We start from the raw sequence: 25097 nt of genomic DNA, 5'->3' as shown, positions 1-25097 counted from the left end.
CGGCCTAAACCCCAAAATTGCACACGCACTGCTCGAACTGCCCTTCTCAGAGACTTTCGGGGAGTACTTCAGCTCTCCCCTCAAAGCCCTTTGGAAACGGAACTAAAACATGCCTCGTGAAGAACCGTTTCCCTTGTAACAACATCCACAGTCCCGCACCGCACAGGACCGGGCCCCTGGTAACAACACCCGGTAACCCATCCCTCCTAAAGGACCCGGGCTCTTGAAACAACTTCCAGGGTAAATCGCTGCACATAGAGCACCAGGTCCCTTATAACGATACCCACAACAAAACACGCCACCAGGTCCCTTGTAACAGCGAAACACTTCCCCCCTTTTCCACGCCCGTGCTCCCTGTCCTGTCCCCAGCGACGCCAGGAGTTCGCAGCCTTGGCAAACTCACATTCCCGGGCTGCAGCTCCCAAGGGATGCCGCAGCTATTCAAGCGCACGCCCGCGGGGGGGGGGAGGGATTCCCTCCGCCTGGCGCAGCCAAGAAATCCGCCCGCCGCTCCCCCTGTCCCGGCCTCGGAGAGGCGGCGGCGGCTCCCCGGGAGCACTCCTGGAAGCGATGCGGCCTGCCCTCCGAGTGCGGGACAGCACACCTGCCGTGACTGCCCTCTCTCCAAAGAGCTTCCAGCGAGCAATCACCGGAAAGACCCAAATCCCAGCATGTGGGGCTCTTTCAACGGTGCTGTGAAACACCTCCCTTTTTGGGTTGAATAGCGGTCTAACAGCAGCAGGAGGCTGCCTTTGCCCATCCGAGCCTTGTCCCGAGCTCAGCTCAGCCCTGCAGAAGCCGCAGGACGGGTCATTCCCAGAGAAAGGGGGAATTACCGACGAGCCCCCTCACGGAACGGGCCCATAGGGCTCCACAGTGAACCCTGCCACCCCCGGGAGCCCAGCCGAGCCGAGCCGAGGCCCCGCAGCCCCTCAGCGCCCTCCCGCCCGCACACCTCAAGGTCCTGCCGGTCCCGCGGCGCCCTCCGCGGCTCCCGAGAAAGCCGCTCGCCCGCAGAGCGAGTCCCGAGGGCCGGCGCACCAAAGGCGGGGAGGGGAGAGGGGGCGGCGCGAGCCAGGAGGCTCTTTAGTGTGGCCCGGGCTAAGTTCCGGCCCTGGCGGCGCCACCTTGAGTGTGGCCTCGGGGCCAGGCTGGATGGGACTTGCAGCATCCAACCGGGGATGAGAGGGGAAGGTGCCCCTGCCCACGGAAGACAGGCTGGCCTTTGAAGGTCCCCTTCAAACCAAATCGCTCTCTCATTCCCCTCCGAAACAACTCCCAAAGAGACACAGCAACCAAAGCAGAGGGACTGCACTCCCAGCTTTTCTTACCTGCAGGCACACACAGCACAGCACGCTGGACGTAAAAGCCACAGGGTTAGTCCTGCCAGAGGCGTCCGGCAGAGTGTCCACGGCGACCGAAGGAAAAGAGGCAGCCTGGGAACACGGAGTAAAAGACACTGTCGTTAGGAGTACACCGAGCAAGAGCCGGGTCATCCCCACAGGCAGCTGCGCTGTGCAGTCCCACAAAAAGCTCCGGCTCCGGATTTAAGCTCGGAGAAGCCCGGCAGTGCCAAAACACTCCCGCTCTCCGCTTCCCAGCCCGCCCCGACCGCCGGGCGCTGCCTCGCGGTCGCCGCCTGGCGGACACGGCCGGGAACGGCACTGCAGCCGCGCCCCCCCCTTGCGAGACCCGCGGCGCCTTTCGCGAGGACGGGCCTTTCTTCCCTAAAACCTGCCCTTCCCTAGGAAAAGCTGAGCAAGTCACAGAGTTGCTGTTTTTATCCCGGCTTCCCAAAGGACTTCTCTCTCCCGGCGGCGGCAGCAGCAGCAACGCTCCCGGGGAAGCCCTGACCGAGGCTGGGAACTGACACACAACAAGCCAAGAGCATAAACTCGGCTCCAAAACACTCCACAACAGACCAATTTACAGTCCCCTTTGCCTCCTCTCCCCCGTGCAGGCCCAGGCTTTGGGATTCCAAGGCAAACCCCGAGAGGCCCAGAGAGCAGCAGCCCCTCAGCCCCAGCACGGCCTCCCCCGGGCTCCCCCGGCCGGGAACCGGCCCAGCCAGCCCCTGCTGTGCAGCACAGCAGGCGGGGGGATGACTTTTGGGACCCCTCCCTGGCCCCTGCGGAGCAATGCAGGCATCGGGGCCAAGTCCTGCCCGGACCCCGGGCAGACAGGTCAGCCCCAGCAGCAGCAGCAGCAGCAGCAGCAGCGGGCTGTTCTGCCTCTTGCTCCCCTCTCATTTGGAACCGAACGGTGAGGAACAAGCCCCGGGCACAATCGGCACCGAGCAGCAAGGCCTGGGCTCGCCAGAGGCCCGGGCCTGCCTACTCCAGGCTCTGGGCTTCCTTTGCTTTCTTCCCCCGCAATTCTCCTGCCCCAGCAAGCGTTGAGAGACAGACTGCCCGGTGAGACGTGCCCCGAAACAGCCATCAGTTCCAAGGCCAGAAAATCTCAGGGCCACACTTCGAAACCCTGCCGCGAGGCCCCCGGAGAAGCCAAGGGGAGCTGGGATTCCCTGGAGTCCCAGGGAACCGAGGGGAAGGTGGTGAACGAGAAGCCCCAGCCCTGGTCCCTCCTCCCCCTCATTGTTAACACCTGGGCCTTCTCCATAGAAGAACTGACTCTATCCAGTACACCCAGTTCTCTACAATGGCTCGCAACAGAATTAATAGACTCCCTAGAGTGCTCCAAAAATACAATCCTAATCCCACAGTAATTTCTACTAAAAAACAACAGTCCCTAACGAAAGCATCCAGTTCATATTCGAGCCTCAGTCTCTACCCCAGCCCTCAGTGATTTCAGCTCGAGGGGAAGGTGGCAAAGGGGCTGAGAGCAAACCCCCCCCCAGCTGCTTCTCCCTGCAACCCCTCTGGCAGGCGCAGCTGCCCTGGGATTTCATGCCCCTCGTGTCTCTTGCGAGCTCAACGAGCGAACAAAGGGGTTCTGCAAGATCCGCTTCGTCTGTCCCTGAGGCGGCACAGACCCTCCCCGCGGGGGGGGTGCGATGCCAGGGCACATCCGAGCCCGGCCCTGCCGCCTGCCGCTCTCGCCGCCCCTTCTCCTGGCGGCGGCACGCAGGTGCGAGTGTCTCCGCAGAGGCGAGAAACCTGCCTGTCGCTTCCCCTGCCTGCAGGCCCCGCTGGCCGCGGCAGAGGCAGAAGAGCTGCCGCCGCCGCCGCCGCCCCCCCGCCGGGCCCCCGCTTACCCCGGCGACGAACTCCTGTAGAGCCCGACGTCGGATCTGCCGCCGTGGGTCGCTTCCGGGGGGGGGAGGCGGCGGCGCAGCCCCGACAGCATCTCCGGGGCACGGCGGGACCGACCGGGAGCGGAGCGGAGCGGGGCGGGGCGGGGCGGGCGGGCGGCGACTGCCTGGGGTCCCGCGCCTGCGCAGCGGCGCCGAGAGGGGGCTGCCCGCGCCGGTGCCTGCCGCCGGCGCCGCCGAGCGCCCCGCCCCTTCCCCACCGCGGGAAGCGGCGCGGCGAGACGGCGCTGCGGGCGCGGGGCGGGGGTCCGGGTCGGGGCGGAGGTCAGGCAACAGGATAAACGCCTCTCTGAGCCGAGGGGGCCTCTCGCCGCCATCTTGAGTGTGGCCTGGGCTAAGTTCCGGTCCTGGCGGCGCCGTCTTGAGTGTGGCCTCGGGGCGAACTTCCGGGCCGGGGCCGCCATCTTTGTGTAGGGCCTTGAAGGACTTCCTGTCTTGGCGCCGCCATCTTTCTTTCGGGGTGGCCTCGCAGCACTTTCGGTCCGGGTGGTGCGCCCTCGAAAACAGCCCGGGCGCTCTCTACTTCCGGTGCCCCGGTTTACCCGGAGAACGACCCTCGCTAATTTCTGCGCTTTCGCCCCAAAAACCTTCACGTTATTCCCCCCGCGCACACACCGGGAGAGACGGGAGACCGCAGCTCCCCCCGTGCCGCCGGAGCCGGCCCTCAAGTCGAGCGGGGAGCGCTGCAGCGGCACAGGAGCCACTGCGCATGCGTCGCCGCTTTCCCTTGCCCGGCCGCCCTCACTTACCACCTGATCGCCGGCGTCTCACTTACGACTGCGCATGCGCCGCCGTCGCCATCTTGTTTGCCCCCCCAAGCCGCCCCCCTTCCTTCTCTCTCACTGCGCGCGCCTCGCCCGCTTTGCCGGGGCCCCTCCCTCACATTTCGCGGCACCCCCTCCGCTGCCTTTTCGGCTCCCCGGCCTTCCCCCGCCCACCTTTTGGGGTCCCCTTCTCACACTTTAGGGGGGACCCCCAAGTGATGGGGCGGAGGGCGGGGCGGGGCGGGGCGGGGAGTAAACCCCGGGCTGCCCAAGAAGCCTTGTTTTTCCCTTTCATTTCACTTGGCATTTTATTAGGGCCTTTTTAGTTTGCTCGCTTTGATTTTTTTTCTTTAATTTTCTTTTGTATTTTATATTGCCTTCTTTATTGCCTTAATTTTTTATTCGCCTAATCTTTTTCCTTTCCTTTCCTTTCCTTTCCTTTCCTTTCCTTTCCTTTCCTCTCCTTTCCTCTCCTTTCCTCTCCTTTCCTTTCCTTTCCCTCTCCTTTGGTTTTTATTTTTTTTTAGTTCTTAGTCCTCCAGAGAGGAAGAAAGAACACTGAAGCTCCTCTGGGCCACAGAAAGGCTCCCCTGCCCTTCCCTTAAACACAACGCCTGCCAGGAGGGCCCCACAAGCCCGCTCCGCTCCTGCCAGGCACCGGGGCTCACCCCCAGGGGGGCTTTGCCAGCACCCAGTGGAAATTAAAATTACAGCCTGGGCAGGAAATTCAAATTACAGGCCGGCAGGACCGCTCCTGGCCAAGGCCACCAGTCCGTGCAAGTCAGACCACTGACCACCCAGGGCTGGGGACTTTCGGGGGCACGCTTCCAGCTTTTATTCTCCAGAGACTCCAGTTCTTCCTGGCACCCCTTGCTTCAGTCTTCCCCTGCTGAAAGAGGTCACTTCAGTCTTTCGAGGGGCCAGATTGCCAAAGCCCGGCCAGTCCGTTCCCACGAGGAAAGAAAGGTAGCTTTGTCTCGTACAAGATACTGGGGGGGAGACACAAAATAAAAGTTTAATTTAAAACAACTGCCAAGAAGAGAAAGCAATTCAAACAGAAGGCAGACGAGACTCGTGCAAACCCCGATACATTTGACTTCAAAGGAGAATTATTTCCCTCTGCACCTAACAGAATGTCATTTTCACCCGGGTCCCGCTTTCCATCCTCGAACAAAACACGCTGACAAAATTTTTCACGATGCCAGTGGAGAGCTATTAGAGCACACTGCACAGGGAAGCTGAGCCTGCCCCTGGATCCCTGCAAGTGTTCCAGGCCAGGCTGGATGGGACTTGCAGCATCCAACCAGGGATGAGAGGGGAAGGTGTCCCTGCCCACGGAAGACAGGCTGGCCTTTGAAGGTCCCCTTCAAACCAAATCGCTCTCTCATTCCCCTCCAAAATCACTCCCAAAGAGACACAGCAACCAAAGCAGAGGGACTGCACTCCCAGCTTTTCTTACCTGCAGGCACACACAGCACAGCATGTTGGGCATAAAAGCCACAGGGTTAGTCCTGCCAGAGGTGTCCAGCACAGTGTCCACGGCGACCAAAGGGAAAGAGGCAGCCTGGGAACACAGAGTAAAAGGCACTTTAATTAGGAGTCCACCGAGCAAGAGCCGGGTCATTCCCACAGACAGCTTCACTGTCCAGTCCTACAAAAAGCACTCACCGAGGCCTCAGGTAGGATGGTTCCTGATGCTGACCGGGTGAATACCTCCCTGCAAGCCCGCTCTGCTCCTGCCAGGCACAGGGGCTCACCCCCAGGGGGGCTTTGCCAGCACCCAGTGGAAATTAAAATTACAGCCTGGGCAGGAAATTCAAATTACAGGCCGGCAGGACCGCTCCTGGCCAAGGCCACCGGTCCGTGCAAGTCAGACCACTGACCACCCAGGGCTGGGGACTTTCGGGGGCACGCTTCCAGCTTTTATTCTCCAGAGACTCCAGTTCTTCCTGGCACCCCTTGCTTCAGTCTTCCCCTGCTGGAAGAGGTCACTTCAGTCTTTCGAGGGGCCAGATTGCCAAGGCCCGTCCGGTCCATTCCTACAAGGAAAGGTAGCTTTGTCTTGTACAAGATACTGGGGGGGAGACACAAAATAAAAGTTTAATTTAAAACTGCCTACAATAGAAAGCAATTCAAACATAAGGCAGACAAGACTCGTGCAAAACTGAATTACATTGGACTTCAAAGGATAATTATCTTCCTCTGCACCTCAGAGAACGCAATTTTCACCCAGGTCCCGCTTACCATCGTCACACAAAACGTGCTGACAAAATTTTTCACGATGCCAGTGGAGAGATATCAGAGCACACTGCACAGGGAAGTGTGGAAAGTATTGCAGAAACATGGTTGATAGAAAGGGGACATGAGAGAGATTCTATAGCTCTGGTCCCACGGTAGGAGAAAACTATTAGAAGGTCACAGTGTTTGAGAAACTGGGTACGTGACAGAAGAAAAGGATATAGCGGATGGGAAAGCTGAGCAAATAGCAAACAAGTAACCATAAGAAGGTTAAAAATCAGCATTTGTGCAAATATAACTTAGGTAATTAGAAGCCAATGATGAGCTTAGCTTTTGTAATATGTATGAGCCTAATTATTAACCTTTATAAGCACAGAGCCTGCAACAATAAAGTCGGATAAGTTATTGATCAATTTTGTGGTCTAAAAGTGTCTTTATCCCGTCGTCTACAACAAATGGTGACCCCGACTCCAACCCGACTCTGACTCTACTAAAAGAAGACTTCTCGATTTAAAAGAAGACTTCTCGGCTTAAAGAAGACTTCTCGGCTGGATTTAAAGAAACGGGGGAATCACGGTTGAGATGGCAAGGTGTCGGAGCCTTAGCAGCGAGGCTGGTCGAAAACAGTTGGCATAAAGGTGCAACTGTGGAAAAAGTTGGCATAAAGGTGCAACTTCGGACCCGGAGCGTTGTATAGTCAAGCTCTGCTGTACGTGCTGCCGGACCTTGAAAGGGTTGCAACAGCGCTGACGTAGGTATGGATAGGCAAGCAGCATATAGTTTATTTTCTGAATTTTTACAGAAAAAAGGAGTTAAAGATTTAGATTTAAAAAAGGAACTTCCTGGATTACTTGATTATGGTACTGAAAAAGGGTGCTTTATTAATCCTCATACTGTGCATTCCTTAGAGGAGTGGCGTAAATTTGGTGATAAAATATGGGAGGCTGTTTTAGATGATGATAAAGTTGCAAAAAAGCTAGGAAAGCTTTGGAGGGTGGTTTATTATACATTGTTGCAACATGAGGCTGAACGCAGAGCAGCAGAACAAGCACTAAATGTGAGACAGCAGAATAAAGAGTATAAGAATGCTGATTGGTTTTCTTATAAGCCTTCTCCCCCAGCTATGCAGACAGTTCACCTCCCCGCTGTGCCCTCTGATCTTTCTAAAATAAATACAGACGGGTTGCTGGAATCAGAGACATCTGCAGCTCCTACTGCACCACCTCCCCTGGCTGATGTGCCTAGCAGTCAGACTGACCCTCGGTTCAAACCTCCTCCTCCTCCTGCTCACTCGACCAAAGAGCCTGTCCCTGGGGCATTCAGTGACCCGGTGGAGGCCGTGGTAAAAGAGCGGAGAGAATCTTAGGCTGCACTTGCTAAGCACTGTGTGGAGCAGGGTGATTCTCATGGACTGCAGGCTGTGGATTCGTATGCTATTCCCGTTACTTATAATCTGGATGGGCAGGGAGGAATGAACGCTGTAATTACTGCATTAGATTGGAAATTCTTGGCACAATTGCGAAGTACAGTCAGTGAGTTTGGATTACATGCTGAATCAACTAAACAAATGTTAGATTATTTTTGGTATACACATCTTTTACTGCCATCTGATCTCCGATCTATAACTCGTATGATACTGACTGAACATCAACAATTGTTATTTAATGCACATTGGCAAGCATTAGTTAATGAAAGTGTAGCAGAACAACGGCTGCCCGGAGATCCTTTGCATGGTGTCACTATAGAAGAATTAATGGGCATGGGGGCGTATACACGCCCTGAGGCACAAGTTCATCTTGGCCCAGATAAAATTAGAGAGGCAATGGATCTTGTTAGAAGGGCTTTAGAAAGAGTTAAAGAGCCAGGAGGAGTACCTTTGTATATGGGCTTAAAACAAGGAAAGGATGAATCATTTGGAGAATATGTTGACAAATTAACAGCTGCTATTACTCGAGCAGGAGTACCAGATTATATGAAAGGAACTATGTTAAAGCAATGTGTGTTGCAAAATGCTACTTCAACAATTAAGCAAATAATAAGTACGATGGGTCCTTATTGGAATATTGAGGAGTTATTAGAAAAAGCATTAGTTGTTCCTACAGGAGAGAATGCATTTATAGTTAATGCTATTCAAGATCTAGCTAAGGGACTTAAAGAGCAAGCTCAATGTTCCCAAGCTCAGGTTTTAGCTGCTCTTGCACCCCTTCAAGTAAAGGCACATAATTTTGCAGAAGGAAAAGCTCAATTAAAATGTTACCAGATAACTCCAACCAACAGTTTTTCACCGAACAATCCATTCCACGGACAGGAAAGCAGCTGCAGTCTACCCCAGCCGACAATTGCGGATTACAAACCACCTCAACCAACACTCTCGGATTACAACCTGCCACAGCCGGCAGCCTCGGATTGGACTTGGCAACAGCAGTAGAAGTTACCTTGCTATCCACCCAACCTCAAAAGATTCCCACCGGGATTTATGGACCTTTAATAATAAATAAACAAGTGTTTGGTGCATTGCTGATAGGAAGATCATCAGCTAGTCTTGCTGGATTATTTGTGTTGCCTGGACTTATTGATGCTGATTATACAGGACATTGTGATTAGCAAAACAGAAAGCAACTGAGAGCCACTGAGAACAAAAGGGATCTAATGTTGCATCTATATGGAAGTCTATCCTGCTTAAAAAAGGGAGAGAAATTAGACGAACTGGCTTTGTGGCAGATGCTGCTTTCATGTAAGGGCCAGGGATATGAAGCGAACACTGTAACTGCCTTTACTATCTCTACTTGGAAAGAACTTAGTGATAAGCTCTTTACTGCTGCCTCTAAGGGAGAAAAAGTTGCTGCTTCCCTCCTTACAACTTGGCGATTGTTATCTGGAACAGTAAAAGACATTAAAGCACAGTCTGAGGACATGAGAATGCTACTAGATACCATCATACAGAGAAATCGTGTAAAAAGGGAGTCGAGCGGAGTTGAAGGGAGACGGAGCGGGACAGGAAATCACGGATCGGAGCCGGGGACAACCGAGCGGCCCCGCCAACATGAACGCGGTGCAACATCTCGGCAATGCATATCCAGGACGATCGGAGATGACGGCTGCAGTGTGAAAGTACTGCTGATGGACCAGAGGTGAACTTTACGAGCACTATGACTGAGTTCCACCTTAAGACATTTCCAGCTTTTCATCTGAACTGTACTGCGGGACTGCGCTGCGCGTTTGTGGCTGTGTTCACGGCGCTGGGTGCTTATGCTGCCGTGCCGAGTGAGCCCGTGCTGGCGCCAGGTCTGTCCGCCTGTGGCGGGTGTCTACGGGGCGGCGCCGGGCAGCGGAGCAGTGGCGGTGGTCGCCGCACAGAAGATTTGGAGACGGAACGATGAGACAGAAGGGGACATAGTCTTGCCCCCTGCAAAAGTAGTTTTATTGCCTTTATGATAAAATATCGTTACTCTATGAGAAGGGTTGAAGATTTCCAAGATAATATTCTGTTCTTTTTTGCTGTATTTGTCTTTTACATGGAGAGTTATGCAGGATTTGCAGATTGCTGATGGCAGCTATGCCATAAATTTCCTTTGAATTATGAAACTGATAAGAAGTGCACTACTTGAAAACGTGTGCGTGAATGATGGATGACTGAGGTGGCCACCTAAGAGTGTGTGAAAAAAGATTGTGTGAAAGAGAAAAGCTAATGAATGTGTGACTGTGTAAACTTAAAAATACTTTCTACCGGTGTCAGGATTTTAGAGATGTGTAACATGATTCTGTTGAACCATAGTGACTCCTTATTCTGAATGGTATATGAATTCTTCAAATTCCCACCATGAGTGGTGAGGTTTTAGTTATTTCTAGACTAGATACAAGTATCTGGTGTAAACTTTGTGCATTTGTATCATTTTTAGAAACGTAATTACGAATTACAACAAACCACTGGTTTGCCACTAGCCGCAGCTTTGCAACTATTTGAAAGCAGTGAGCAAAAAGCCTTGGCATATTTACGCTGGGACACAAAGCATATTATCAAGCGCATAAGCATCATAAGAGACATTAAGATAATAGCTGCCCGTTGTCGGAAAAGAACACCCTTAACAGTTGTAATACCTGATGAACCTTTTCAAGGGAATCCACAGAAATATTTAGACCTTTGTGTCAGGAAATATAATCACAGTATCCACAACAATATCTAGATTTTTGTGTGGCGGTACATGGTCAGAAATTTAAAAGAAAATGATGATTTCTTTATGGTTTTGGATTTTGAAGATAATTCTGATAACACAAGGACATCCTAGTATCCCTGTTGGACCCAGAGAAAACATTTGGGTAACATTTGCCAACCAAACAGGTCAATTGGACTTCTGTCTAAGTTTAGCCTCAGCGTCAGATCCTTTTCAAACATGTCTTATTGGCATTCCTTACCTTGATACAAATGATTTTGCAGGATGGGTTAGCTCTAATTATGACAAAACCAAGGTGGAATCAGTTTGCAATGTAACAAAAGAATGCACAAACGGCACCAAAGGCATGACGTCTCTTTTGTTAGTGGCTAGACTGAACAGGACTATGGCAGATAGCCCCAGTGAGTTACAATTATTTGGAGCTGTGTATGGAAATGACTCTTGCTTTAGACTCAATATGAAAAAGGAAAAGATTTTTCTACAGTGGCAACAAACAATTGGGAATGTATCCACTACAAACGTAACAGCACAGAACCCTCCATACGATAATGTAACCTGGTGCCAAGGTTATGCCAAAAATGTGTCAATCAGTGTGACAAAGCCAAAATATTTACCACCTGGTTATTTCTTAATTTGTGGCAATAGAGCATGGTCTGGCATTCCTAAATACCCCATTGGTGGACCGTGCTACTTGGGAAAATTGACTATGTTTACACCCACTATGAGACAAATAACGCATTTGAAAAAGAGAAATATTCGGAACAAACGAGACACTGAATTTGATAAATACTGTAAATCAGTAGAAAACCAACCCATTAAATTTTGGTCACCTACGGCAAATTTCTTTGCATCCCTGTTTGCCCCCATTGGAGCAAAAAAGAGTCTAGTTCTTGTCCAAAGAACAGCTTGTTGGGCAAGGGATCAAATGAATAGAACCTCAAAAATTCTAGGGGAATTGGCTCATGATTTTGATGAAATAAGACATGCTGTTTTACAGAATAGAGCAGCTATAGATTTTCTATTGCTGGCTCAGGGGCACGGATGTGAAGAATTTGAAGGCATGTGTTGTATGAATCTTTCTGATCACTCTCAGTCCATCTACCAAAAACTAAAAGAAATGCAAGGTCATTTAGAAGACTTTAAAATCCAAAAGGATCCTATCAGAGAATGGTTAGCAAAGTTAGGCTTAGGATCATGGCTTGCTGAGATCACTAAACAAGCTATTTCACTTTTGCTGTTATTGTTAGCTGCTTTATGCATCGTTCCTTGTATTTTTAAGTGTATACAGAACATGCTAACGAAGGCAATGAATGATGTATTTTTAACAATGTCTAAAGAAAACGGGGGAAGTGTGGAAAGTATTGCAGAAACATGGTTGATAGAAAGGGGACATGAGAGAGATTCTATAGCTCTGGTCCCACGGTAGGAGAAAACTATTAGAAGGTCACAGTGTTTGAGAAACTGGGTACGTGACAGAAGAAAAGGATATAGCGGATGGGAAAGCTGAGCAAATAGCAAACAAGTAACCATAAGAAGGTTAAAGAATCAGCATTTGCGCAAATATAACTTAGGTAATTAGAAGCCAATGATGAGCTTAGCTTTTGTAATATGTATGAGCCTAATTATTAACCTTTATAAGCACAGAGCCTGCAACAATAAAGTCGGATAAGTTATTGATCAATTTTGTGGTCTAAAAGTGTCTTTATCCCGTCGTCTACAACAGGGAACCCGAGGCTGCCTCTGGATCCCTGCAAGTGTTCCAGGCCAGGCTGGACAGGACTTGGAGCATCCAACCGGGGATGAGAGGGGAAGGTGTCCCTGCCCACGGAAGACAGGCTGGCCTTTGAAGGTCCCCTTCAAACCAAATCGCTCTCTCATTCCCCTCCAAAATCACTCCCAAAGAGACACAGCAATCAAAGCAGAGGGACTGCACTCCCAGCTTTTCTTACCTGCAGGCACACACAGCACAGCACGTTGGACATAAAAGCCACAGGGTTAGTCCTGCCAGAGGCGTCCGACACACCCACGGCGACCGAAGGGAAAGAGGCAGCCTGGGAACACGGAGTAAAAGACACCTTAATTAGGACTACACTGAGCCATAGCCAGGTCATTCCCACAGACAGCTTCACCGTCCAGTCCCACAAAAAGCACTGACCTCCCAGGGCCTCAGTTAGGATGGCTCCTGACGCTGACACCTCCGTTTGCCCCGGGGGGTCAAGAATAACATGCCTGGGAAGAAGTCACCCTCAACAACAAAAAGGGAAAATTAGTGAAGCACGGGGTCCTCTTCTGACTAGATTGCCACCAGCATTCCAGAGCAGATGACACGACTGTTCTGTTACAGACGAGAAAAGCCTGTTCTCCCAAACAAACAGCGAGGAGATTTATGGGCACGCCTGAAAATTTCCTGTGAGGAACTTTTTGTAACTAAGGAGCAGGTGCTGTCTTGAGTTGAAGGCATCAATTTGACAGACACTTAGGACAGCAAACTCTTCAGCAGAGCAATTAACTGCAGCCTATTTGAACAGCAGGGGAGAGAAAATGAAAGTCGAAGGGAAGACAAGAAAAGCAGAACTGGAATCAGCAGACTTTTCTTCCATCTCTCCCGAGGAAGTCTAGTTTGTCTGTTCTAATAATTCTATGCCCTTTTCTACATGAAACTTAGAGCAAGGCTGAAAAAACAACTAGAAAACACGGAGAGAAGCTTTTTAGAATTTCACGTGATTTTCCCAAACCGATGCCAGAAAAGCAGAACTCGGTAGAATGTACTCACCTCGAGGCCTTTGGTCTTTTCTTCCATAAGCTTCGTCACCTGATTGAAAAAGCAGAGTAGACTCAGTATTTAGGCTCCCAACAGGAAAACTTCCCCTTCATTTCCTAAAAGAAACTACATTAATCTGCACAGCTGCAGGCGCGTCTCCAGCTGTTAAAGCCTTTCAGCTTTTCGGAGGGTGAGAATGCCCTGCTAAGGAAGGCTGAAAACTGCTCGGAGCCTGCACAGGTCCAAGAGCCCCTTGATTTTGTCTGTGTTCCAGCCCCGGGCTAAAGAAAGGGCAGAAGAAGCGCAGTTGTTCCTTGCCTCTTCCCTAAGAGGTTCGGCCAGGTGCTGGGCCAGCCCGGGCACTCCGGGGGAAGGCCGGCAGTGCCCAAGCAGCGCCGCTTTGCCAGGGGCGTCGCTTGCAAGAGCGCCGCCGAGCGCCGGGCCCTGCCTCACAGTCGCCGCCTGGCGGACACGGCCGGGAGCGGCACTGCAGCCGCGCGCCTCCCCCCCCCTCCCCTCCTTGGCGAGACCCGCGGCGCCTTTGGACGCGCCCAGCTTACCCCGGGGCCGATCTCCGTCGAATCTGCCGCCGTGGGTCGCTTCCGGGGGGGGAAGGCGGCGGCGCAGCCCCGATAGCATCTCCAGGCCACGGCGGGAGCGAGCGGGGCAGAGGCGGGAGCGGGAGCGGAGCGGGGCGAGAGGGCGCTGCGGCGTGCGCGCTGCCCGCGCCGGTGCCTGCCGCCGCCCACGAACCTGCCGCCCGCGCCCGGCGCCGCCGAGCGCCCCGCCCTGTCCCCGCAGCGGGAAGCGGCGCGGCGAGACGGCGCTGCGGGCGCGGGGTGGGGGTCCGGGTCGCGGCAGAGGTCAGGCAGCAGGATAGACACCTCTCTGAGGCGAGGGGGGCCTCTCACCGCCATCTTTAGTGTGGTCGTTCCGGTCCTGGCGGCGCCATCTTTACTATGGGCTCGGCGGACTTCCGGGCCGGGCCTTGGAGAACTTCCGGTCGCTCTCTACTTCCGGTGACCGACTTTACCCAAATTAGCGTCCCTCCTCGCTAATTTCTGCATTTTCACCCCAAGAAATCTTCACGTTATTCCCCCCACACACACACCCCGGGAGAGACGGGAGGCCGCGAGTCCCGCCCTGCCGCCGGAACCGGCCCTTAACTCGAGCAGGGAGCGCTGCACCGGCACGAGAGCCACTGCGCATGCGTCGCCGGTCCCTCTCCTGCCTGCCCTTACTTACCACGTGATCGCCGGCGTCTTGCCAACGACTGCGCATGCGCCGGCGTCGCCACATTGGCTTGGCCCCCACCCCGCCGCCCGACCGCCCGGCTTCGCTTTCTTACTGCGGCTCCCCCTCCACTTTTCCGGTTCCCTGGGGTTCCCTCACCCACATTTTGGGGTCCCCTTCTCACATTTTAGGGGTGATGACCCCCGCTCGGGGGGGGGGGTTGGAGAGGAAACGGGGTGCCCAAGAAGGGGTTTCCTTTTTTTTTTCTCTTTTATTTCATTTTCATTTTATTTCCTTTTTAGTTTTTTTGCCTTTTTTTTTTAATTTTCTTTTCTTTTTTATATTTCCTTCTTTATTTCGTTTATTTTTTATTCTCTTTATTTTTCATTTTCTCTCCCAGTGCTCCCCAGTAACACCCAGTGCTCCCCAACAACCCTCAGTAACACCCAGTTGTCCCCAGTACACCCCAGTAACACCCAGTGCTCCCCAACAACCCTCAGTAACACCCAGTGCTCCCCAGTGAGGGGGCAGACACAAAATAAAAGTTTAATTTAAAACAACTGCCGAGAATAGAAAGCAATTCAAACATAAGGCAGACGAGACTCGTGCAAAACCCAATACATTTGACTTCAAAGGAGAATTATTTCCCTCTGCACCTCAGAGAACGCAATTTTCACCCGGGTCCCGCTTACCATCGTCACACAAAACGTGCTGACAACATTTTTCGTGATGCCAGTGGAGAGATATCAGAGCACATCACACAGGGAAGCCAAGGCTGCCCCTGGATCCCTGCAAGTGTTCCAGGCCAGGCTGGATGGGACTTGCAGCATCCAACCGGGGATGAGAGGGGAAGGTGTCCCTGCCCACGGAAGACAGGCTGGCCTTTGAAGGTCCCCTTCAAACCAAATCGCTCTCTCATTCCCCTCCGAAACAACTCCCAAAGAGACACAGCAACCAAAGCAGAGGGACTGCACTCCCAGCTTTTCTTACCTGCAGGCACACACAGCACAGCACGTTGGACATAAAAGCCACAGGGTTAGTCCTGCCAGAGGCGTCCGGCACACCCACGGCGACCGAAGGGAAAGAGGCAGCCTGGGAACACGGAGTAAAAGACACTGTCGTTAGGAGTACACCGAGCAAGAGCCGGGTCATCCCCACAGGCAGCTTCGCTGTGCAGTCCCACAAAAAGCTCCGGCTCCGGATTTAAGCTCGGAGAAGCCCGGCAGTGCCAAAACACTCCCGCTCTCCGCTTCCCGGCCCGCCCCGACCGCCGGGCGCTGCCTCGCGGTCGCCGCCTGGCGGACACGGCCGGGAGCGGCACTGCAGCCGCGCCCCCCCCTTGCGAGACCCGCGGCGCCTTTCGCGAGGACGGGCCTTTCTTCCCTAAAACCTGCCCTTCCCTAGGAAAAGCTGAGCAATTCACAGAGTTGCTGTTTTTATCCCGGCTTCCCAAAGGACTTCTCTCTCCCGGCGGCGGCGGCGGCAGCAGCAGCAACGCTCCCCGGGAAGCCCTGACCGAGGCTGGGAACTGACACACAACAAGCCAAGAGCATTAACTCGGCCCCAAAACACTCCACAACAGACCAATTTACAGTCCCCTTTGCCTCCTCCCCCCCGCGCAGGCCCAGGCTTTGGGATTCCAACGCAAACCCCGAGAGGCCCAGAGAGCAGCAGCCCCTCAGCCCCAGCACGGCCTCCCCCGGGCTCCCCCGGCCGGGAACCGGCCCAGCCAGCCCCTGCTGTGCAGCACAGCAGGCGGGGGGATGACTTTTGGGACCCCTCCCTGGCCGCTGCAGAGCAATGCAGGCATCGGGGCCAAGTCCTGCCCGGACCCCGGGCAGACAGTTCAGCCCCAGCAGCCCCAGCAGCAGCAGCAGCAGCAGCAGCAGCAGCAGCAGCAGCAGCAGCAGCAGCAGCAGCAGCAGCTGTTCTGCCTCTTGCTCCCCTCTCATTTGGCACCGAACGGTGAGGAACAAGCCCCGGGCACAATCGGCACCGAGCAGCAAGGCCTGGGCTCGCCAGAGGCCCGGGCCTGCCTACTCCAGGCTCTGGGCTTCCTTTGCTTTCTTGCGCCGCAATTCTCCTGCCCCGGCAAGCGTTAAAAGACAGACTGCCTGGTGAGACGTGCCCCAAAACAGCCATCAGTTCCAAGGCCAGAAAATCTCAGGGCCACACTTCGAAACCCTGCCGCGAGGCCCCCGGAGAAGCCAAGGGGAGCTGGGATTCCCTGGAGTCCCAGGGAACCGAGGGGAAGGTGGTGAACGAGAAGCCCCAGCCCTGGTCCCTCCTCCCCCTCATTGTTAACACTTGGGCGATCTCCATAGAAGAGCTGACTCTATCCAGTACACCCAGTTCTCTACAATGGCTCGCAACAGAATTCCTAGACTCCCTAGAGTGCTCCAAAAATACAATCCTAATCCCACAGTAATTTCTACTAAAAAACAACAGACCGTAACGAAAGCATCCAGTTCATATTCGAGACTCAGTCTCTACCCCAGCCCTCAGTGATTTCAGCTCGAGACCCACAAGCTTTATTGCACTGCCAGCTCTGCTCTCTCAGCAGTAGCTCTGCATCTTGCCAGCGCCGCCACGGGAAGCTGCTCCAGGTTCTCGCTGCAGGATCTTCAGCTTGGCTCCAGCTCTGCCACTTTAGAGCCCCACCCTCACATTCCAATCCCAGCCTCCCACTTCCCAATTCCTCACCCTCCCAATTCCCGTCCACCAGGTACTCCTCCTACCCCAGAACTCCTAGCCCAACTCCAAAGTCAAAACCCCAGCTCTAGACTCATTTCAGCCCTACCCACCCAGCCCATGTTCCTGCTCATCAATCCTTATTCCACAGGCACACAAGGATTTCAGTGACGCTGCCAGAGTCCTCATCTGAGCTCCAGACACCCTCCCAGCTCCAGAGACGCAATCCCAGCCCGATATGGATTTCACCCCAGCCTCTCACTCCACATTCCCAATTATAATCCCGAGTCCAAACACACACAGATTTCAGCGACGGTGCCACAGGCCCTATCTCACAGGGATTGCTGTCATTCCTGCCCCAAGTGTTACAGTCCCAAGCCCAAACCCTGTCCCTATCCCAGCCCCTCAGTGATTTCAGCTCGAGACCCACAAGCTTTATTGCACTGCCAGCTCTGCTCTCTCAGCAGTAGCTCTGCATCTTCACAGCGCTGCCACGGGAAGCTGCTCCAGGTTCTCGCTGCAGGATCTTCAGCTTGCCTCCAGCTCTGGGATTTTCCAGCTCCACCCTCACACTCCCAATCCCACTCCCCCAGCTACTCCTCCAGACCCATAATTCCTATCCCAATTCCAAAATCACAAACCCAGCTCTATACTGATTTCAGCTCTACCCATCCAACTCACGTTCCTGCCCAACAATCCCTATTCCACAGTCACACAGATTTCAGCAACCGTTCCACAGGCCCTATCTCACAGGGATTGCTGTCATTCCTGCCCCAAGTGTTACAGTCCCGAGCCCAGAACCCATCCCTACCCCAGCCCCTCAGTGATTTCAGCTCGAGACCCACAAGCTTTATTGCACTGCCAGCTCTGCTCTCTCAGCAGTAGCTCTGCATCTTCACAGCGCCGCCACGGGAAGCTGCTCCAGGTTCTCGCTGCAGGATCTTCAGCTTGGCTCCAGCTCTGCCACTTTCCAGCCCCACCCTCACATTCCAATCCCAGCCTCCCACTTCCCAATTCCTCACCCTCCCAATTCCCGTCCACCAGGTACTCCTCCTACCCCAGAACTCCTAGCCCAACTCCAAAGTCAAAACCCCAGCTCTAGACTCATTTCAGCCCTACCCACCCAGCCCACGTTCCTGCTCATCAATCCTTATTCCACAGACACACAGGGATTTCAGTGACGCTGCCACAGTCCTCATCTGAGCTCCAGACACCCTCCCAGCTCCAGAGACGCAATCCCAGCCCTATATGGATTTCACCCCAGCCTCTCACTCCACATTCCCAATTATAATCCCGAGTCCAAACACACAGAGATTTCAGCGACGGTGCCACAGACCCTATCTCACAGGGATTGCTGTCATTCCTGCCCCAAGTGTTACAGTCCCAAGCCCAAACCCTGTCCCTATCCCAGCCCCTCAGTGATTTCAGCTCGAGACCCACAAGCTTTATTGCACTGCCAGCTCTGCTCTCTCAGCAGTAGCTCTGCATCTTCACAGCGCCGCCACGGGAAGCTGCTCCAGGTTCTCGCTGCAGGATCTTCAGCTTGGCTCCAGCTCTGGGATTTTCCAGCTCCACCCTCACACTCCCAATCCCACTCCCCCAGCTACTCCTCTTACCCCAGAACTCCTAGCCCAACTGCAAACTCTCAATCCCAGTCCTATACTGATTTCAGCCCCAGCCTCTCACTCCACATTCCCAATTAGAATCCCAATTCCACAGACACACAGGGATTTCAGCGACGGTGCCACAGGCCCTATCTCCGCCCCACCCTGATTCCTGCCCAGGTGTTACAGTCCCGAGCCCAGAACCCTGTCCCTACCCCAGCCCCTCAGTGATTTCAGCTCGAGACCCACAAGCTTTATTGCACTGCCAGCTCTGCTCTCTCAGCAGTAGCTCTGCATCTTCACAGCGCCGCCACGGGAAGCTGCTCCAGGTTCTCGCTGCAGGATCTTCAGCTTGGCTCCAGCTCTGCCACTTTCCAGCTCCACCCTCACACTCCCAATCCCACTCCCCCAGCTACTCCTCCAGACCCATAATTCCTATCCCAATTCCAAAATCACAAACCCAGCTCTATACTGATTTCAGCTCTACCCATCCAACTCACGTTCCTGCCCAACAATCCCTATTCCACAGCCACACAGGGATTTCAGCAACCGTTCCACAGGCCCTATCTCACAGGGATTGCTGTCATTCCTGCCCCATGTGTTACAGTCCCAAGCCCAAACCCTGTCCCTATCCCAGCCCCTCAGTGATTTCAGCTCGAGACCCACAAGCTTTATTGCACTGCCAGCTCTGCTCTCTCAGCAGTAGCTCTGCATCTTGCCAGCGCCGCCACGGGAAGCTGCTCCAGGTTCTCGCTGCAGGATCTTCAGCTTGGCTCCAGCTCTGGGATTTTCCAGCTCCACCCTCACACTCCCAATCCCACTCCCCCAGCTACTCCTCTTACCCCAGAACTCCTAGCCCAACTGCAAACTCTCAATCCCAGCCCTATACTGATTTCAGCCCCAGCCTCTCACTCCACATTCCCAATTATAATCCCAATTCCACAGACACACAGGGATTTCAGCGACGGTGCCACAGGCCCTATCTCCGCCCCACACTGATTCCTGCCCAGCTGTTACAGTCCCGAGCCCAGAACCCTGTCCCTATCCCAGCCCCTCAGTGATTTCACCTCGAGACCCACAAGCTTTATTGCACTGCCAGCTCTGCTCTCTCAGCAGTAGCTCTGCATCTTGCCAGCGCCGCCACGGGAAGCTGCTCCAGGTTCTCGCTGCAGGATCTTCAGCTTGGCTCCAGCTCTGCCACTTTCCAGCCCCACCCTCACATTCCAATCCCAGCCTCCCACTTCCCAATTCCTCACCCTCCCAATTCCCGTCCACCAGGTACTCCTCCTACCCCAGAATTCCTAGCCCAACTCCAAAGTCAAAACCCCAGCTCTAGACTCATTTCAGCCCTACCCACCCAGCCCACGTTCCTGCTCATCAATCCTTATTCCACAGACACACAGGGATTTCAGTGACGCTGCCACAGTCCTCATCTGAGCTCCAGACACCCTCCCAGCTCCAGAGACGCAATCCCAGCCCGATATGCATTTCACCCCAGCCTCTCACTCCACATTCCCAATTATAATCCCGAGTCCAAACACACACAGATTTCAGCGACGGTGCCACAGGCCCTATCTCACAGGGATTGCTGTCATTCCTGCCCCAAGTGTTACAGTCCCAAGCCCAAACCCTGTCCCTATCCCAGCCCCTCAGTGATTTCAGCTCGAGACCCACAAGCTTTATTGCACTGCCAGCTCTGCTCTCTCAGCAGTAGCTCTGCATCTTGCCAGCGCCGCCACGGGAAGCTGCTCCAGGTTCTCGCTGCAGGATCTTCAGCTTGGCTCCAGCTCTGCCACTTTCCAGTTCCACCCTCACACTCCCAATCCCACTCCCCCAGCTACTCCTCTTACCCCAGAACTCCTAGCCCAACTGCAAACTCTCAATCCCAGCCCTATACTGATTTCAGCCCCAGCCTCTCACTCCACATTCCCAATTATAATCCAAATTCCACAGACACACAGGGATTTCAGCGACGGTGCCACAGGCCCTATCTCCGCCCCACCCTGATTCCTGCCCAGGTGTTACAGTCCCGAGCCCAGAACCCTGTCCCTACCCCAGCCCCTCAGTGATTTCAGCTCGAGACCCACAAGCTTTATTGCACTGCCAGCTCTGCTCTCTCAGCAGTAGCTCTGCATCTTGCCAGCGCCGCCACGGGAAGCTGCTCCAGGTTCTCGCTGCAGGATCTTCAGCTTGGCTCCAGCTCTGGGATTTTCCAGCTCCACCCTCACACTCCCAATCCCACTCCCCCAGCTACTCCTCTTACCCCATAATTCCTATCCCAATTCCAAAATCACAAACCCAGCTCTATACTGATTTCAGCTCTACCCATCCAACTCACGTTCCTGCCCAACAATCCCTATTCCACAGCCACACAGATTTCAGCAACCGTTCCACAGGCCCTATCTCACAGGGATTGCTGTCATTCCTGCCCCAAGTGTTACAGTCCCAAGCCCAAACCCTGTCCCTACCCCAGCCCCTCAGTGATTTCAGCTCGAGACCCACAAGCTTTATTGCACTGCCAGCTCTGCTCTCTCAGCAGTAGCTCTGCATCTTGCCAGCGCCGCCACGGGAAGCTGCTCCAGGTTCTCGCTGCAGGATCTTCAGCTTGGCTCCAGCTCTGGGATTTTCCAGCTCCACCCTCACACTCCCAATCCCACTCCCCCAGCTACTCCTCTTACCCCAGAACTCCTAGCCCAACTGCAAACTCTCAATCCCAGCCCTATACTGATTTCAGCCCCAGCCTCTCACTCCACATTCCCAATTAGAATCCAAATTCCACAGACACACAGGGATTTCAGCGACGGTGCCACAGGCCCTATCTCCGCCCCACACTGATTCCTGCCCAGCTGTTACAGTCCCGAGCCCAGAACCCTGTCCCTATCCCAGCCCCTCAGTGATTTCAGCTCGAGACCCACAAGCTTTATTGCACTGCCAGCTCTGCTCTCTCAGCAGTAGCTCTGCATCTTCACAGCGCCGCCACGGGAAGCTGCTCCAGGTTCTCGCTGCAGGATCTTCAGCTTGGCTCCAGCTCTGCCACTTTCCAGCTCCACCCTCACACTCCCAATCCCACTCCCCCAGCTACTCCTCCAGACCCATAATTCCTATCCCAATTCCAAAATCACAAACCCAGCTCTATACTGATTTCAGCTCTACCCATCCAACTCACGTTCCTGCCCAACAATCCCTATTCCACAGCCACACAGGGATTTCAGCAACCGTTCCACAGGCCCTATCTCACAGGGATTGCTGTCATTCCTGCCCCATGTGTTACAGTCCCAAGCCCAAACCCTGTCCCTATCCCAGCCCCTCAGTGATTTCAGCTCGAGACCCACAAGCTTTATTGCACTGCCAGCTCTGCTCTCTCAGCAGTAGCTCTGCATCTTCACAGCGCCGCCACGGGAAGCTGCTCCAGGTTCTCGCTGCAGGATCTTCAGCTTGGCTCCAGCTCTGCCACTTTCCAGCCCCACCCTCACATTCCAATCCCAGCCTCCCACTTCCCAATTCCTCACCCTCCCAATTCCCGTCCACCAGGTACTCCTCCTACCCCAGAACTCCTAGCCCAACTCCAAAGTCAAAACCCCAGCTCTAGACTCATTTCAGCCCTACCCACCCAGCCCACGTTCCTGCTCATCAATCCTTATTCCACAGACACACAGGGATTTCAGTGACGCTGCCACAGTCCTCATCTGAGCTCCAGACACCCTCCCAGCTCCAGAGACGCAATCCCAGCCCGATATGCATTTCACCCCAGCCTCTCACTCCACATTCCCAATTATAATCCCGAGTCCAAACACACAGAGATTTCAGCGACGGTGCCACAGACCCTATCTCACAGGGATTGCTGTCATTCCTGCCCCAAGTGTTACAGTCCCAAGCCCAAACCCTGTCCCTACCCCAGCCCCTCAGTGATTTCAGCTCGAGACCCACAAGCTTTATTGCACTGCCAGCTCTGCTCTCTCAGCAGTAGCTCTGCATCTTGCCAGCGCCGCCACGGGAAGCTGCTCCAGGTTCTCGCTGCAGGATCTTCAGCTTGGCTCCAGCTCTGGGATTTTCCAGCTCCACCCTCACACTCCCAATCCCACTCCCCCAGCTACTCCTCTTACCCCAGAACTCCTAGCCCAACTGCTAACTCTCAATCCCAGCCCTACACTGATTTCAGCCCCAGCCTCTCACTCCACATTCCCAATTAGAATCCCAATTCCACAGACACACAGGGATTTCAGCGACGGTGCCACAGGCCCTATCTCCGCCCCACCCTGATTCCTGCCCAGGTGTTACAGTCCCGAGCCCAGAACCCTGTCCCTACCCCAGCCCCTCAGTGATTTCAGCTCGAGACCCACAAGCTTTATTGCACTGCCAGCTCTGCTCTCTCAGCAGTAGCTCTGCATCTTCACAGCGCCGCCACGGGAAGCTGCTCCAGGTTCTCGCTGCAGGATCTTCAGCTTGGCTCCAGCTCTGGGATTTTCCAGCTCCACCCTCACACTCCCAATCCCACTCCCCCAGCTACTCCTCTTACCCCATAACTCCTATCCCAATTCCAAAATCACAAACCCAGCTCTATACTGATTTCAGCTCTACCCATCCAACTCACGTTCCTGCCCAACAATCCCTATTCCACAGCCACACAGGGATTTCAGCAACCGTTCCACAGGCCCTATCTCACAGGGATTGCTGTCATTCCTGCCCCATGTGTTACAGTCCCAAGCCCAAACCCTGTCCCTATCCCAGCCCCTCAGTGATTTCAGCTCGAGACCCACAAGCTTTATTGCACTGCCAGCTCTGCTCTCTCAGCAGTAGCTCTGCATCTTGCCAGCGCCGCCACGGGAAGCTGCTCCAGGTTCTCGCTGCAGGATCTTCAGCTTGGCTCCAGCTCTGCCACTTTCCAGCCCCACCCTCACATTCCAATCCCAGCCTCCCACTTCCCAATTCCTCACCCTCCCAATTTCCGTCCACCAGGTACTCCTCCTACCCCAGAACTCCTAGCCCAACTCCAAAGTCAAAACCCCAGCTCTAGACTCATTTCAGCCCTACCCACCCAGCCCACGTTCCTGCTCATCAATCCTTATTCCACAGACACACAGGGATTTCAGTGACGCTGCCACAGTCCTCATCTGAGCTCCAGACACCCTCCCAGCTCCAGAGACGCAATCCCAGCCCGATATGCATTTCACCCCAGCCTCTCACTCCACATTCCCAATTATAATCCCGAGTCCAAACACACACAGATTTCAGCGACGGTGCCACAGACCCTATCTCACAGGGATTGCTGTCATTCCTGCCCCAAGTGTTACAGTCCCAAGCCCAAACCCTGTCCCTACCCCAGCCCCTCAGTGATTTCAGCTCGAGACCCACAAGCTTTATTGCACTGCCAGCTCTGCTCTCTCAGCAGTAGCTCTGCATCTTCACAGCGCCGCCACGGGAAGCTGCTCCAGGTTCTCGCTGCAGGATCTTCAGCTTGGCTCCAGCTCTGGGATTTTCCAGCTCCACCCTCACACTCCCAATCCCACTCCCCCAGCTACTCCTCTTACCCCATAACTCCTAGCCCAACTGCAAACTCTCAATCCCAGCCCTATACTGATTTCAGCCCCAGCCTCTCACTCCACATTCCCAATTAGAATCCCAATTCCACAGACACACAGGGATTTCAGCGACGGTGCCACAGGCCCTATCTCCGCCCCACCCTGATTCCTGCCCAGGTGTTACAGTCCCGAGCCCAGAACCCTGTCCCTACCCCAGCCCCTCAGTGATTTCAGCTCGAGACCCACAAGCTTTATTGCACTGCCAGCTCTGCTCTCTCAGCAGTAGCTCTGCATCTTCACAGCGCCGCCACGGGAAGCTGCTCCAGGTTCTCGCTGCAGGATCTTCAGCTTGGCTCCAGCTCTGCCACTTTCCAGCTCCACCCTCACACTCCCAATCCCACTCCCCCAGCTACTCCTCCAGACCCATAATTCCTATCCCAATTCCAAAATCACAAACCCAGCTCTATACTGATTTCAGCTCTACCCATCCAACTCACGTTCCTGCCCAACAATCCCTATTCCACAGCCACACAGGGATTTCAGCAACCGTTCCACAGGCCCTATCTCACAGGGATTGCTGTCATTCCTGCCCCATGTGTTACAGTCCCAAGCCCAAACCCTGTCCCTATCCCAGCCCCTCAGTGATTTCAGCTCGAGACCCACAAGCTTTATTGCACTGCCAGCTCTGCTCTCTCAGCAGTAGCTCTGCATCTTGCCAGCGCCGCCACGGGAAGCTGCTCCAGGTTCTCGCTGCAGGATCTTCAGCTTGGCTCCAGCTCTGGGATTTTCCAGCTCCACCCTCACACTCCCAATCCCACTCCCCCAGCTACTCCTCTTACCCCAG

At 54.2% G+C, this 25097-nt stretch overlaps 1 protein-coding gene across 17 annotated transcripts in view; it reads right to left on the bottom strand.

The window, feature by feature from the left end:
* The window catches only part of LOC127463330 (uncharacterized), a 114925-nt gene extending 98814 nt beyond the window's left edge, over nucleotides 1-16111 (bottom strand). For 2 of the 17 annotated variants that reach the window (XM_051772630.1, XM_051772629.1), the window contains exons 1-4: nucleotides 13767-14129; nucleotides 13219-13257; nucleotides 12395-12496; nucleotides 5919-6013 (exon numbers count right to left, since the gene is read on the bottom strand). In XM_051772630.1, coding sequence (XP_051628590.1) covers nucleotides 5919-6013; nucleotides 12395-12496; nucleotides 13219-13257; nucleotides 13767-14123 — 593 coding nt within the window. In that variant the 5' untranslated portion in view covers nucleotides 14124-14129. Of the gene's footprint in view, nucleotides 1-1331; nucleotides 1437-3214; nucleotides 3421-4829; nucleotides 5025-5406; nucleotides 5600-5703; nucleotides 6110-12394; nucleotides 12497-13218; nucleotides 13258-13766; nucleotides 14130-15429 lie in introns of those variants that run through there. The other 15 variants (XR_007900783.1, XM_051772631.1, XM_051772632.1 and 12 more) reach the window with 15 other exon arrangements.
* Between the last annotated feature and the right edge of the window lie 8986 nt (nucleotides 16112-25097).

This window comes from Manacus candei, unplaced genomic scaffold (assembly GCF_025592945.1).
Source record: "Manacus candei isolate 608988 ecotype Guabito, Panama unplaced genomic scaffold, ASM2559294v1 h1tg000154l, whole genome shotgun sequence".
NCBI lineage: Eukaryota > Metazoa > Chordata > Aves > Passeriformes > Pipridae > Manacus > Manacus candei.
This window is presented reverse-complemented; position numbering and strand designations above follow the sequence as displayed.